Source organism: Narcine bancroftii, chromosome 7 (assembly GCF_036971445.1).
Source record: "Narcine bancroftii isolate sNarBan1 chromosome 7, sNarBan1.hap1, whole genome shotgun sequence".
NCBI classification, from domain to species: domain Eukaryota; kingdom Metazoa; phylum Chordata; class Chondrichthyes; order Torpediniformes; family Narcinidae; genus Narcine; species Narcine bancroftii.
The window spans coordinates 43,757,258-43,772,820 of NC_091475.1; the positions used below are offsets into that span (position 1 = coordinate 43,757,258).

Sequence of the window (15,563 nt, forward strand, 5' to 3'; positions counted from 1 at the left end):
AGGATTGGAGAATGGTAAATGTCATCACCTTTTGTTTTAAAAAAAATGGTAACAGGGAGAATTCTGGGAATTATAGACCAGTGAGGGTTTTGCCAGTGGTGAGCAAACTATTGGAGAGGATTCTTCAGGACAGGATTTACAAGCATGGTGAGATGCACAGTCCTCTCAGGGATAGTCAGCATGGCTTTGTGACTGGCAGATCATGCCTAATGAGCTTAATTTAGCTTTTTGAGGAAATGACAAAAGAAATTGATGAAGGTAGGGTGGTAGATGTGGTGCATATGGATTTTAGTGAGGCATTTGGTAGACTCATTCAGAAAATCATGAACCATTGGATCCACAGAACCTTGGCTATGTGGATTCAGAATTGGCTTGCCTACAGAAATCAGATAGTGGTAGTAGAGGAATGCATTCTGCCTGGAAGTTAGTGACTGGTGGAGTTCCACAGGCATCTGTTCGGAGATCCCTGCTCTTTGTAATTTTTTATAAATGACCTGGATGAAGAAGTGGGAAGATGGGTCAGTACGTTTGTAGATGACATGAAGGTTGGAAGTGTTGTAGAAGGTTGCGTAGGTTACAACAGAATATTGACAGGATACAGAGGTGGGCGTCGAAGTGGCAGATGGAGTTCATCACGCTAAGTATGAAGTGATGCATTTTGAAAGGTCACATTTGAAAGTGGAGTACGTGGCTAATGGCAGGATTCTGAGCAGTATGGAAGAACAGAGGTACCATGGAATCCAAATCCATAGATCTTAATTACCCCATTAACCAGTGCAGCAACCTTGAGAGGCTTATGGTATGCTGACCTTTAGTATAGTCAGAGGATTGAGTTCAAGAGCCGTGAGGCAATGCTGCAGCTCTATAAAACTCTGATGAGACCAAACTCAGAATATTGTGTCAAGTTCTGATCATCTCATTACAGAAAGGATGTGGAAGCTTTGGAGAGGGAGCAGAGATTTACCAAGATCTTGCCTGGATTGCAGAATGCATCTTATGAGCCAAAATTAATTGAACTAGGGCTTTTCTCTTTGGAGTGAATAAGGATGAAAAATGACATAGAGGTCTACAAGATTATGAGAGTCATAGATAGGATGGACAGCCAGCATCTTTTTCCCAGGGCAACAATAGCAAATACCGAAGGACATGTCTACATGGTGAGGGGTTTGGGGGAGGGGTGGGGGGTGGTGGACAAAGAGACAATTTAGGGACGATGTCAGTGGCGTGTTTTTTTTTAAACGTATGGACACTAGTGGATGCCTGAAATGAATTACCAGAGGCAGTGATGGAGGTTGGTACAATAGGAACATTTGAAGGACTCTTGGACAGGCACATGGAGGCATGAAAAATAGATGGTTATGGGTGTGAGGTAGAAAAGGTTTAAATTGTTGAGTAGGTTTATATAGGTCAGCACAACTTCATGGGCTGAAGGGCCTGTACTGTGCTGCAATGAAAGAGGGTGAGGGAGGGAAAGTGGGGGGGAAAGAGAGGGGAGGGCAGGAATGGACAGCAGAGAGGGAAAGGGGCCAGGTAAGGGAGAGGGAAAGACAGACAGAAGGGAGGGAAAGACAGACAGAAGGGAGGGAAAGACAGACAGAAGGGAGGGAAAGACAGAAAGAAGGGAGGGAAAGACAGAAAGAAGGGAGGGAAAGACAGAAAGAAGGGAGGGAAAGACAGAAAGAAGGGAGGGAAAGACAGAAAGAAGGGAGGGAAAGACAGAAAGAAGGGAATGGCGTAGATAAAGAGAAAGAATTAAAGAGGGATGGAATGAATTTTTCCCAGGGCATGAATAGTAAACACCAGAGACATAGGTTATGTACAAAGTTAAGGGAGGGAAGTTTAGGGAGATATCAATAATAAGTTTGTAAAGGTACTAATTTACCCCAACTTACAAAGGGAGTGAAAAGTGCAGGAGTAATATCGCGTCACTTCACTTACATCATCAGTGGTGACGGGCACTGCTCCCCAAGCAGGCAAGTACATGACCACACAAGTTCATTTTTCACAGAGTTGTGGGTGCCTGGAATACCTTGCCAGGGATGGAAGTGGAGGCTAGCAAATTGGGGGAATTCAAGAGACTCTTAGACAGGCACATGGTCTGAAGAAAACTAGAGGTTTATGGGGTAGGAAGGGTTTAGTATTTTTTTCCAAGTAATTTATGGGTTGGCAAAACATCGAGGGACGAAGGGCCAGTACTGTGCTTTAGTGTTACATGTTCTATTCTTTAACAATACTTAAATCTCTCTGCTTCAATTTAAGGCCCTGATATAAAAGATTCAGAGGTTGAAGGCCAAATGTGTGTTAAAAAATGAGTGGGTAAGAGTACAAGAGTTTATCATAATATACACAAGCACAAATGTATAGATCGATAAATATTCAAGGTTGAAGTCAAGTCTGAGGATTGAGGAGAGGAGGTGAAATTACTCCATAATAAATACTAGTGAAGTTTGAAAAATGTTGCTACTTTGGAAGTCAATAAATTCCTATCCTTGGTTATAATGGATTCTAAAAAAAAAATTCATCTGAAAATATAAGTAACATACATTTTATCACAGATTCACAACAAGTTACCTCTCTAAAATGCAAGAAATGCAAAGCTTCAGCATGAACTGCTTGAGTTACAATGAAGGACCAAATATGGCCTGGCTTGACAGGCCTTTAGTGAGACACCATCAAGGGCCAGGCTCCCTTACCTTTAATGTTTTGTTATGTCGCTGAAGTTCACGACAAAGACTCTCCAGTTTACTTCGAGCTAAAATAGCCTTGCTGTGTTCACTCTGCAGGTGAACCTTCTCCTTCATTACCTGTCCCTGCTTCTTCTGAAGAAGTTTTATTTGCTTCTGGACACTTCTGTTCTCTTCCAACTGGAATGAAGCAATTTGAGGAAATTACAGAATGACAGATCTAGAACAATAATATTTTGACACCTTCCAGAAATATACTTCCATGTTAATAAAACAAGAAATCAGATGCCCAGCATTTGTACTATGCAAATGAACTCTGCTCTAGAGTACTCTATAAGTGAGCTTGTCTATTCCAAATTCAGATATACAGCAATCAACATTGAAGTAAAATATTGATTTTAATTGCTGGTCATATTGTATGAAGAGCAGTTTGAATCAAATATCCTAAACATATGCAACACAACCCTGAAGTACACAGTTTTAAGTGGTACTTTTCCTTATGAAAACACTAGAACATCAATTTAAATGTGCTCAACAAAATTGACACTTACATCAAGAAAACAATCCCAGTGTTTCAATGCTGAACGTTGATTTTCAATGGCACAGTAAATTCAATAAGGAGTTTCAACTCTTCTGACAAATATAGAACCTATATAATCTCCCCATTTCTAAGTCCAAGTGATTTGATTCAAAGAGCTCAGTTATAACACTCATGCCAACCAAAACAAAGAGATTGCAAACGAAATGAAGATTGGAGAGACTCAGCAACGTGTAAATCTTTTAAAAGAAGGAAAATACACTGTTCCATAACAATAAATTGGATTCTACTTTCATATATCAGTAATCCATTAGAGTACAAAAATAAATGAAAGTCTTCTACTGCAAAAGCAAGGGATAAGTTGTTTTTAATAGGATAAACCCCATGGAATACAAGGCCTTGAATCAATCAGATAAAGAAATAGGCCTCTTATATACTACTATTTGCACTAAACATTTGAAATTGCTTTAAGTAAACAAAGTAGGAGAAGAATCATGGGTGATCTTTTCTCTCAACAGAATTTCCAACTGTTCCCACATACATGTACATTAACCTTTATCCAGAACCCTTGGGGGGGGACAGTGTGTTCCAAATTTTGGATTTTTCCAGATTTCAGAATGCCAGATTTAACCCCACCTGAATTATGCTGTTGTATCCACCCCCCACCCCCTTCCAGTCGCTCTGCCATCTCTCCCCACCCCCCTCGCCTTCCCGACTCGCACTGCCGGTCTCCCGGTTGCCTGACTCACACTGCTGGTCTCCACCCCACCCCCTTGCCTGCCCGCTGCCTGACTCGCGCTGCTGCTCTTACCCCCTCGTCCGCCCGACTCACGTTGCCACCTCTCTCCCCATTTGCCGGATTTTGGAGCTTTCTGGATTTTAGATATCCGGATAAAGGATCGTGTACCTGTACTTTGATTCCCTTGTAAACCATTTTGAATGAACTCCAATGATCGAGCATTCACAAGCCCCCAGGGTAGAGAATTTTTCCTCATCCTAACAGCTGCGAGTTGTTCAGAGACGATGACCTCTGGTTCTACACCTTTCAGCCAGGTGAGTCATCCACCTACATCCAGCCCGTCTCTGGCCTCCTCAGCCAAGGGAAGCATTTTCCTGTTAACCTGGCAATGTAATTGTGTTATGTGCTACTAGGATTTTTTGGGAGGCTCCTGGGGGCCTTAGCAAAAACTCTGGGGAGTGGCCAAGAGACTTCACTAATGAATTGTTGTTTTGAAAAGCAACAGATAAAAGATTGAAGGAGTATTTCAGAGTCGCAGGCTGACTGGAATGGAACTTGTTGTTCTAAGAGGGCCATGTAGTTGTTAGACAGTTCTATAGTTCAGCAGCAGCAACTGGAACAGGACAAGCTGGAAAGCTTGTGTAACCCCCATTTTGAAGATGGGTTGTGAGTGCTTAGTTCAGCCTGGTCAAAGCCCTTGTTGTCCATACAAGAGGAGAGGACTGGCTGCCTAACAATTCACTTGAAGTAAGAGTAACAGAAAAGGAACTCTGTGGTGACCTGAAAGAAAGAGAAAACCCTGATGAGGGCAAGTTTCTTTGGCAAGACACTGAAATGGCTGATTAAGAGGGATCAGTTTGTGTCCAGGAACAACAAATTTCTCTCTGAAAACCTACAAGAGCCTTCCTGAACAGTAACAATTTACCTTTCAAGAACCAAAGCCTGGTGAACTTCATAAATGTTAAATTTTGTGCACAGTATAAGAATTGCCTGCAACCAGTATACTTGGAGGAATCAGAAGTGAGATTGGACTGTGAATCAAAGAACTTTTCTGGACTTACACACACATTACATACACAAGCATTTAGAATTAGAAATGGGTTAAGTTGGGTTAGTTAAGTTAATAGTGATAAGTTAAAGTGTGATTCTGTTTTCATGTTTAAAGATAATTAAAAGTAACTTTTGTGTAAGTAACCATTGTCTTGGTGAATATCTATTGCTACTGGGCTTTGGGGTCCTCTGGGCTCATAACACGAGACCCTACCTCGAACCTACTATTCCTATTCTGAACCGAAAGCACATTAACTGCATTTTCAAGCAAAATGTGATCCCTGACCGTAATGCTAACAGGAACATAGGAAGTAGGAACAGGAGTAGGCCAAAAATGGCCCATCGAGCCAGCTCCGCCATTCAATAAGATCATGGCTGATCTAATTTATGACCTAACTCCACCTACCTGCCTTCTCCCCATATCCCCCAATTCCTCTATCATGTACAAATTTATCTAACAGAATTTTTAATATGTTTAATGAAGCAGACTCAACCACTTCCCTGGATAGAGAATTCCAAACATTCACTACTCTCTGGGAAAAACTATTTTTCCTCATCTCTGTCCTAAATCTACTCCCCCAAATCTTGAGACTGTGTCCTCTCGTTTTAGTTTCCCAGGCCAGCTCAAAAAACCTTCCTACATCTATCCTATCCATACCCTTCATAATCCTATATGTTTCTAATAAGATCTCCTCTCATTCTTCTGAACTCAAGCGAATACAATCCTAGACGATTTAATCTTTCATCATAAGTCAACCCCTTCATCCCAGGGATCAACCTAGTAAACCTCCTCTGGAGCATCTCCAAAACCAGTATATCCTTCCTCAAATATGGAGACCACAACTGGACACAGTACTCCAGGTGCGGTCTCACCAGTACCTTGTACAGTTGCAACATTACCTCCCTACTCCTGAATTAAATTCCTCTAGCGATGAAGGCCAACATTCCATTTGCCCTCTTAATAACCTGCTGCACCTGCAACCTAACTTTTTGCGATTCATGCACAAGCACTCCCAAGTCCCTCTGCACAACAGCATGCTGTAGTTTTTCACCCTTTAAATAATATTCAGCTCTTTTACTTTTCTTGCCAAAGTGGATAACCTCACACTTACTAACATTGTACTCCATCTGCCAGACCTTTGCCCACTCATCCAGCTTAACTATATCCCTCTGCAGACTCTCCACATCCTCATTACAATTTGCTCTTCTACTCAATTTGGTGTCATCCGCAAACTTGGCTACACCACATTTTGTCCCCTCCTGCAAGTCATCAATGTAAATGATGAACAGTTGTGGGCCTAACACCGACCCATGCGGCACCCCACTTACCACTCTCTGCCAACCTGAAAAACTCCCATTTATCCTGACTCTCTGCCTCCTGTCAGACAACCAATTTTCAATCCAGGCCAATATACTTCTCCGGACTCCACTTTCCTGTAACTTACTGATAAGTCTCTTGTGCGGCACCTTATCAAACGCTTTCTGGAAATCCAAATATACAACATCAACCTGTTCCCCTCTATCCACCACACCCATTATATCCTCAAAGAATCCTAACAAGTTTGTCAAACAAGATCTTCCCTTTCTAAAACCATGCTGCGTCTGCCTGATTGAACCCTTACTTTCCAAAAGTTTCACTATTTCATCTTTAATGACAGCTTCAAGCATTTTTCCAACTACAGACGTCAAGCTAATTGGCCGATAATTTCCAGTCTTCTGCCTACATCCCTTCTTAAAAAGTGGCGTGACATTTGCTGTCTTCCAGTCTGCCGGGACCTGCCCAGAATCCAAAGAATTATGGTATATGACCACCAATGCATCATCTATAATTTCTGCCATTTCCTTCAGAACCCTTAGATGCATATCATCAGGACCAGGTGATTTGTCTGGCTTTAGTCCCATTAGTTTCTCCATCACTACTTCCTTTGAAACAACTATTTTATCAAGGCTCTCCCCAACATTCGCATCCTTAACTCCGCACTTGGGCATGCTGGACGTGTCTTCCACCGTGAAGACTGACACAAAATATTTGTTCAATGCCTCAGCCATTTCCTCAGTTTTTGCTACCAGTTTTCCTTTCTCATCCTCCAAAAGTCCTATGTTAACTCTGGCCACCCTCTTCCGTTTTATATATTTATAAAATTTTTTGCTTTCTGTTTTTATATTTTGTGCCAATTTACTTTCATAATCTTTTTTCCCATTTCTTATTACCCGCTTTGTAACCCCTTGTTGTTTCTTAAAGTTATCCCAATCTTCCAGTTTCCCACTGCTCTTTGCAGCTTTGTACACCTGCGCATATAGTACAAGAACTGAACTAGGTGGAAAAGACCATTCAGACCCTCATCTCTTACTCCCATTATGTTCATGGATGAACCTTTAGCTCAATGCCAGGTTCCTGCATTAACACAATCCCTCAACTGTCTTTTGACGAGTCTCTCCAGCACTCTCAGATAGGGAATTTCAAAATTCTCTGGGCAAAAAAAAATTACTTCTCTTTTCTGAAAGGATGGCCCTATATTTTGAGATTTGTGATCCCTTGTTCTAGACACTCCATCTGGGGGAAATAACACTTCTAATCTATCCTACCCAGCCCTTGAAATGTTTGTATTTTTCAATGAAATCACCTCTTCTCAAGAAGGGACATAATCTCTCCCCACCATGTCAGGAATCAATCTGGTGAAACATTTTGGATGCCACAGATTTTTATTTATCAGTCCTCTTTTAGCCAGTTCCTTTTTTAAAAAAAAAAACACCTTTGGTACAACATTTTGGTTTTTATCAATGGTTAGAGTTTGTGTCTAATATTTCCAAGATCTCTTTATTGACCAAATTTTGGGCCCTTTTGAACAATTTATCTTTTAAATTTAAAATACCAGTAAAGATCATTTTTTTTAAAAAGATATTCACAGATTAGGAACTTTTTAAAATTCCTTTATTAAAACTCTCTCAAGATTTGGAATTAAAGATGATAGAGAAGATTTATAATCTTAAACCAAATACTAAAAAGTTGTTATCAGTTCTCTACGAGTTATATTGATGTCTAGTGGTAATTCCCTGGACAAGACTAAGAAACAATGGGAGCAAGATTTAACAAGAATTTTCTGATGCTACATTGAAATTGGTTAATTCATTTTCTTTATGTGCCCGACATTCATTTATTGCACTTTAAAGTAGTACATCAAGCTTATTTTTCGAAAGTTCAATTGGCTAAATTTTATTCTAATTTCTCTTCAAAATGATAGATGTAAGATTGAAGAAGGTCCATTATTTCACATTTTGGTTATGTTCTGCTTTCCAGTTATTGGGAAAGTATCTTCCGTACCTTCTTTTTACTACTTAAATATTAAATATTAATTTTGCTATTAATCCTTTTCTAGCCCTATTTGGAGTAAGAAAGTCAGCTGATTAAAATTTGTCTAGGCTACAATCCCACGCAGTTGTCTTTACTCTTCTTTTGCCAAAAGAGCTGTATTTATGAGACGGAAGGATGCTGTCCCTCCTACAGACTCAATGGTTATCTGATGTGATGGCATGCTTGACTCTGGGGAAAAAAGTAGATGCTCCATTAATGTAATGAACCTTAATTTTCTTAATTTATGGGGTCCTTTCCTTAATTATTTTCAGAATTTATATTATAGGATCCCATTTTTCTTACATGTTTAATCATAACTTCACACACATTAGACGGGAAGGGTTAGATTATTAGAATAGTTTTTGTTTTACATTTTTTTTGTATTAACAAATTAACAACCCATGAAAGAGACATGTTTACTTTGTTGCATATATATTCTTGTTATTACTTATGTATGAGCATATATAAAACTCAATAAAAAATATTGGAAAGGAATCAATCTGGTGAAACCAAAGCTGCATGCCCACCACAAGTACATTCTTCTCATGTGTAGGGAGATCAGTACGGGACACAATATTCCAGCTCCAGTCTCAGCAGGATTCTTTACTATTGGAACAAGTCTAAGTGGAATGGGTTATTCTTTGAATTGATTTGGGCCACAGCCAGCAAGGTCTGAAAACATACAATTGGGCTTTGGATGTCAAATTTATCACATGTGATAACTCCTGGCATAGTTTAGAAAACTGGAATACAACCAACTCTGGAAAAGTAATTACTTTTACTAATGTTTCCCAAAATGTTGGATATGTGCTGCATCATAGGGGACTTCAGTTCAATCCACAGGAATGACCTTTGTGTAATAGTTCAAAATAATAAAGTGAGTGAAATAACCTAGATTCAATTGTTCAGTACTAGCTGCCAGCCCTCTGATAATAAAGTCAGTTGTACCTGAGATGACATCACAAACTCCACTGAAGGATCTAATGAAGGCAGTGAGGGAAAGCTGAGGTTCAACTGCATTTATGGTAGGGTCCTGTGGCTCGATGAGGCTCAGTGTCTTCACAGAGAGAGAAAACAGTCACTTGGATAAAGCATCAATCGACACTGTTGCACCAGAAGCACGAGGGATGTCCATGTTGTCTTGGTTCCTCCAAGTCTCGGTGATGCACGGCCCTACAATTGCGCTCAATGCTCCAAGTTTAGAAGATAAAACAGCAAGAGCCTCAGATTCCTCCTGATTTAAACTATTGGGGTTAGGACAAGACCTGGATTTTGTGATGCTTAAATCATAGCAGACTGACGTTAATGATGCTTCTGGTTCTCCTTGTTCCCTGGGAGGAGGAAACTGATGTCACAAGTTTCCAAACTATACTTTTCATATCATTGACCTCTACAAATAATTAATTTTTGTTTTGCCAGGAGCTGCATGCTCAACAAACTGGATTAAAAATCTTGGACTCGAATCCTTGGTTCTTTTCTGAGAGGTATAGTTCCCATGATCCCTTGGAAAAGATTCAGAAGACAGCCATTATTGTGACTGCTGTGGATTATTGGCATTAAAATCAGAGATAACAAAGGGTAACACTGTAGCGGCTGCTACACACAAAAAACACCACTAGACTCAGTGGGGTTTCCAGTAGAACTGTTTATTTGAATTTCACGTGCACCCCTTTAAAGGCCAACAGGAGTTCCGCCCCGCGCAGTGGTGATGCCATCATGTGGCCCGGGGCATGAGCAGTGGCCTAAGCCACAAGGCGCCATCTTCTGCAGCTGTCCCACCAACCCCTCTTTCGTCAACTGCAGCTTCTTGGGCGCAGTCATCTGGCCTTGCCGTGAAGTGGAGGGCCCGGTGGGGCGATGTGGTGGCGGACGCAGTGTTGCGGCATGGAGGCAGTGAATTGTGGCCGTGAGATGGCAGGGAACTCAGAGGATACAAGAGTACTCATCCTTGGGCATGCAGACGATTGCTATCCCTGGCCTGTGCACGTTGAACAGCTATGGCATGCCCTTCAGGTCGACCAGCAGGCTGTGCGCACAAAGGAAGTTAGCCCCTAACAATGCAGTTCTCATGGTGGCTCGTATGAACTTCCAGCGGTATTTCTTCTGCCCGAGATGTACCTGAACAGTCCGTGTGCTGAAGGTCTTAATATCGGTGCTGTTCGCTGCCCGCTGGGTCGGACCTCGTGTTCTCACGTGGGTCTCAAGGGCAGTCGGGGGCAGCATGCTGTACTCTGCTCCGGTGTCCACCAGGAAACGTGACCGCTGGTTTTGTCCACCACGTGGAGGAGGCTGTTCATGTAGCCAGCCATCGTAGCCACCAGCAGCGACTGGCCCGGTTGTTTCCCTGGCACGAGAAGGGTTGGTGGCATTTGCGAGCTTGTGCTCCCCAGCATTGGTGATAGAATCACCAGGTCAACTGGTACTCCTCGATCTTCGGTCTGGGGGCAGGCTGTGGTTGGCTGGGCGACCTGGTTCATAGTGGCCTCGTTCTCTCTCTTTGTCCGCCACAGCATGTCGGTGAGGGCTGCAACTTTCCTGGGGTCTAAGAAGTCCTTGTCCACTAGCAGGAGTTGGATGTCCTCTGGCATTTGTTTGAGGAAGGCTTGCTCAAACATCAGGCGGGGCTTGTGACCTTCTGTCAGTGCGAGCATCTCATCCATCAACGCCAACGGGCTCTGTCCCCCAGGCCATCGAGGTGCATCATCCTGGCCAGGCGCTGCCGACGGGAGAGCCTGAAGGTACTGAGGAGGAGGGTTTTGAGGGTGATGTACTTGCCCTCCTTACGGGGATTATGGATCAGGTCTTCCACTCTGGCCATCTAGGACACTCACCACGTGGTAGAACATGGTGGAGTCTGAGGTGATGTGCCAGAGTTGAAACTGCGCCTCTGCTGCCTGAACCAAAAAGGAGAGAGCCTCAACGAAACGGCGCTGATTGCCAAAGAATCCATGTTTGGAGACCAGATATCATCTGGGCTCGTCAGGGTCACCAATGTAGCGGCTGCTACACACATAAATACCACTAGACTCGGTGGGGTTTCCAGTAGAACTGTTTATTTGAATTTCGCATGCACCCCTTTAAGGCCAATGGGAGTTCCGCCCCAAGGAGCGGTAACATCATCACAGGGCCTGGGGCACGAGCAGTGGCCTAAGCCACGAGGCAGCGAGCAAGCCCTGACGGCGCCATCTTCTGCAGCTGGCCGCCAGCGTAGCGGTACTAACAGGGCCAGTTTGCTCACAGAGATGTGCGTTGCCGCAACACAAGCATATAATTAATGTCTCGGTTCCCAAAAGGTCACAAACTTCCTGACGTAGTTGCCACTTCCTGGGTGCGGATTTACTATATACATAAAAATTAAGATTGTCCCAAGAAGGTTGTTATCGTTTTACACAGAAGTTTAGGTGGAATGTGAAGAGATGCTCCTTGATTGTGGTTATGGCCATTAATGTAGCCTCTTACAGATAATAGCTTTCGAAAGTGGGGAGAAATTTGCACAATTGGTGGGAAACACTAGGGGGAGCCCCATTTTGATCATTGATTCCTCCGACAAGAAATTACATTGTGGCCGGGGATGGGTTGGCAGAGCACTGGAGCTATATTTACTGGGAACATGATCTTTCTATTAACGTTTTGACTGGTTCCAGGCAAAGCGATTTCGATAAATGAGCATGAATGATTGTTGATGGCGAAAACAGGCAGCCATCCTGATCTCCCTTCCTCTCTCCTTGGTCCCAAAAATGCAGCATTAGAAAAGGTCAGTTTATTTTGTCATAACATACCAAGTCTGCATATTTCTTGCACAAAGCTGCGAGTTTCTCCTCTGGAGTGCTGAGTGTGTTCAGGGCTTGCATCAGCAGCATCACCTCCTTCCCTACAGTGCAACAAAGAGAATCAATGGCAATTTTTGATAAGTACAAAACTTACACCTACATTCCCATTGAACACCAACCTCTGGACATTTCACACAATCACCGCAGTTTGAATGAGCAATTAAAGTGATTCATTTAACTGCAACAAAAAGCACAGCCTGCCTTCTCCTGCCAGAGCAGGGGGGCGATAGAACTTAGAACTGAATTGGAGGGTGAAAGGTGAACGCCAACTCACAACATTAAGTCACCCGATTTTAAAAATAGAGACTCTGTGTCCAATTTTCTTTAATTGTTAAGCACTGACTGCCTGCAGCGAGCAGGGTCAATCAAGGAACACGATCAGCAAATCCACTGTAAAGACCAGTTTCAATGCCTTCATGCAGTTCACTGATAGTTGTGCTCCCAGCATCTGAACTAAACCATTGGAGCAACCACAAAAAACGTCATCATCCAGTTTTTTTTTAAAAAGTGTCTAAATTTCTGAAGGGATTTTGACCCAAAACATTAATGATTACTCTATTTTACAAAAGCTGTCTGACCCAACAAGTATTTGCAGCATTTTCTGTTTTTAATTTCAGACTTTTAGCACCTGCAGGTTTTTAAAAAAAAATTCACCTGTGGTGTAGAGGCTTGCATTCAGAAACTATGATGCTATTTACCAAGGCTTTAAACTACCATCCACAAGACAGACCAAATTAAAATATTTATTAATTCAGCAAGACCTCAACTATTTGTCCTTTTTGAAAAGCTATCGATAATTTTGAAAACTTGGAAACTTCACATTAATCTGGCCTGAATTTTGAAAGCTCCCACATTTTTCCTATGGTGCGCTGACCAAAACTGGACACTATATTCCAGCTGAGGCTGACCAATGCTTCACAAATTTGGAGCATAACTGTCCTGCTCTTGTATTTAATGTCCTGACACATGAAGTCATGTGACCTGCAGGCTTTCTTTGTCACATTCTCTATCTGTTCTACAACCTTCAATAATCCATGAACTGATACACTGTGGTCCTGTCCCTCTGCCCACCCGCGGATCTTACTAGTCTCATTAGTACTCCCAAAATCTATCAATTCACATTTATCAAAATTAAACTGCATTTACCATTTGTCAGCACACTTGGGAATTGCAGGATGACAAAGTGCAGCAACAACAAAAATCAGGCTTCCAGTTCCCTCAGTCCCCTTGTTTCGTCCAATAAAGGATGGATCCACACCAAACTTCAGGTACCCAGTTTTATCCACTAATCCTGCTGTAACCATTTTTTCTCTGTATATTCCCTAAACACTGCCCCCCACTACACAGATTCCACTATTCATCGACACACTGGCAACAATTTAGTGACCAATTAACCCGCCAATCTGTTCGATGGTATGATGTGGGAGAGGAACTGGTGGAAACCTATGGTTGTAGGAAGAATATACAACACATCTGCACACACCCCCCCCCCCCCCCACCACCACCACCACACCCCAACCCCTCCACCCCCCCTACACATACACCCCCTCCCCCAATCTCCCAACACCCTCCACACACCCACCATTCACAACCCCACCCCACAGAGCCAGGATTGAACCCAGGCCACTGGAGCTGTTTATTGCACAAATACAACCCGATGAAACAGCTTTCTCCAATCCTTGGTGCAAAACTCACACACAACCAGAGATATGAGCTTACCTACAGACCGACAAAACCTAATGCAGACTAACGTTCATATATACAAATAAATATTGTTTTGTAAATAAGAGAAACTCAGATGGATAGTGTGAGCAGTTCTTTTGTTGTTCAGCATTCTCACTGCCTGTGGGAAGAAGCTGTTCCTCAGCCTGGTGGTGCTGGCTCTGATCCTCCTCTAGCTCTTTCCCGACCGAAGCAGCTGAAAGATGCTGTGGGCAGTTGGAAGGGGTCTTCAATAATTTTGCGTGCCCTCTTCAGACATCTCAGGAGTCAGCAGATGCTGTGGTCGAGTGCAATACCCAAAGTGCTGGAGAAACTCAGCAAGTCACACAGCATCCATTGAAAGCAATGTTTTGGCCACGAGGTTTCCGTCAAGGGCTCAGACCCAAAAGGTTGGTTTGCCCTTGCTTCCTATGAATGCTGTGTCCTGTTGAGTTTCTCCAGCTTGTGTACTGCAATAGGACTTGGAGGCAGCAGCTCTTAACAGCTGTGTCACTGTACTAGACCATACCTCCCAGGCATCTTTTTACAAGTTAAAATAAAGTACTGGAAATATTTAGCAGATGAGGCTGTATTACATGGAGAGAGGAACAGTTAACGAGCTTATGATAATACAGATTCTATCACCAATGTGTATATGTATAGATTGTAGTGTCAGATTATTGTGATTGTCTGAGAGCGTAGCCACACCTACTGGCAGGTCTTAAAGGGTTGCTTCTAGCCAGACCAGGTCATGCTGGATTGGTTGACCTACATGTGATACTCTCCAGCCTTCTAGTTATAAAAGCCTTGGTTTGGATCAACAAGCCTTTGATTCTTTCGACACGCTCTACAGAGCTTTCATCAGAACTTGGCCAATATTCTGCTGCTCTTACAATGGATTTAACATCACAATAACTTCTGATAGCTTCACCCACTATCGCTGTGCTACTTATTCCAGGGTTCATTTAAACTGCTCACTATTCAATGAAGGTATGACCAAATGGGTGATCAATGAATGCCCTTAATTATTGAAAATGAAGCTTTCAATACAGAAGGTTCGTCTGGAAATTGCAGTTTCTGCTCAATTTGTCAATGCTCATTTTATCTGGAAATTTTGAACACCATCTCTTCCACCATTATCAGATCCCAACCACACCCTCATCCCTTTATGGAGAAGAGAGAGTCGTTCAATTTAAATGTATTTGGTATTATTTCATTGTCAGTTACCCGAGATCTTTCAACGACTCCTGTGTTTCACTTGTTTTCCACATTGATTTTTCAAGATCAGTCAACTTTTTCTTCATGTCTCTTATTGCTATCCAGGGATTATAGCTTGTTCTGATCAACAACCACCACTAAGATCCAGCTGTCAGAAGACAAACCTTTCTTTCACAAGGCTTTACCCTTTATCCATGTAAAGTAAAATGCATCAGTTTCTTGTGTGCAAACCATTGAAAAAAATGGCAGTGTCGCTGCACAACTGCTGGTGAGGACCCAGGAGAGTGGGAAGCCCAGTTCTGATACCAACTGCTCTGTACCGGCTTTAAAAGGCCTGTTAAAATCCTACATCATTGGAGGTTGGTGGTCAAAATGGCAGCACCACTGCTGGGCAGCAGACCACGAGGGGTTGCATACTCCTGGAAAGTGGTAGACTAGCGCAGGACACTAG

General features: G+C 42.6%; 1 protein-coding gene across 11 annotated transcripts in view; it reads right to left on the reverse strand.

Annotated features, from left to right (window-relative positions):
• The window catches only part of txlng (taxilin gamma), a 101,821-nt gene that overhangs the window by 23,220 nt on the left and 63,038 nt on the right, over positions 1-15,563 (reverse strand). For all 11 annotated transcript variants that reach the window (XM_069889890.1, XM_069889888.1, XM_069889895.1 and 8 more), the window contains 2 exons: positions 12,143-12,234; positions 2,694-2,864 (listed from right to left, as the gene is read on the reverse strand). In XM_069889890.1, coding sequence (XP_069745991.1) covers positions 2,694-2,864; positions 12,143-12,234 — 263 coding nt within the window. The remainder of the gene's footprint in view (positions 1-2,693; positions 2,865-12,142; positions 12,235-15,563) is intronic.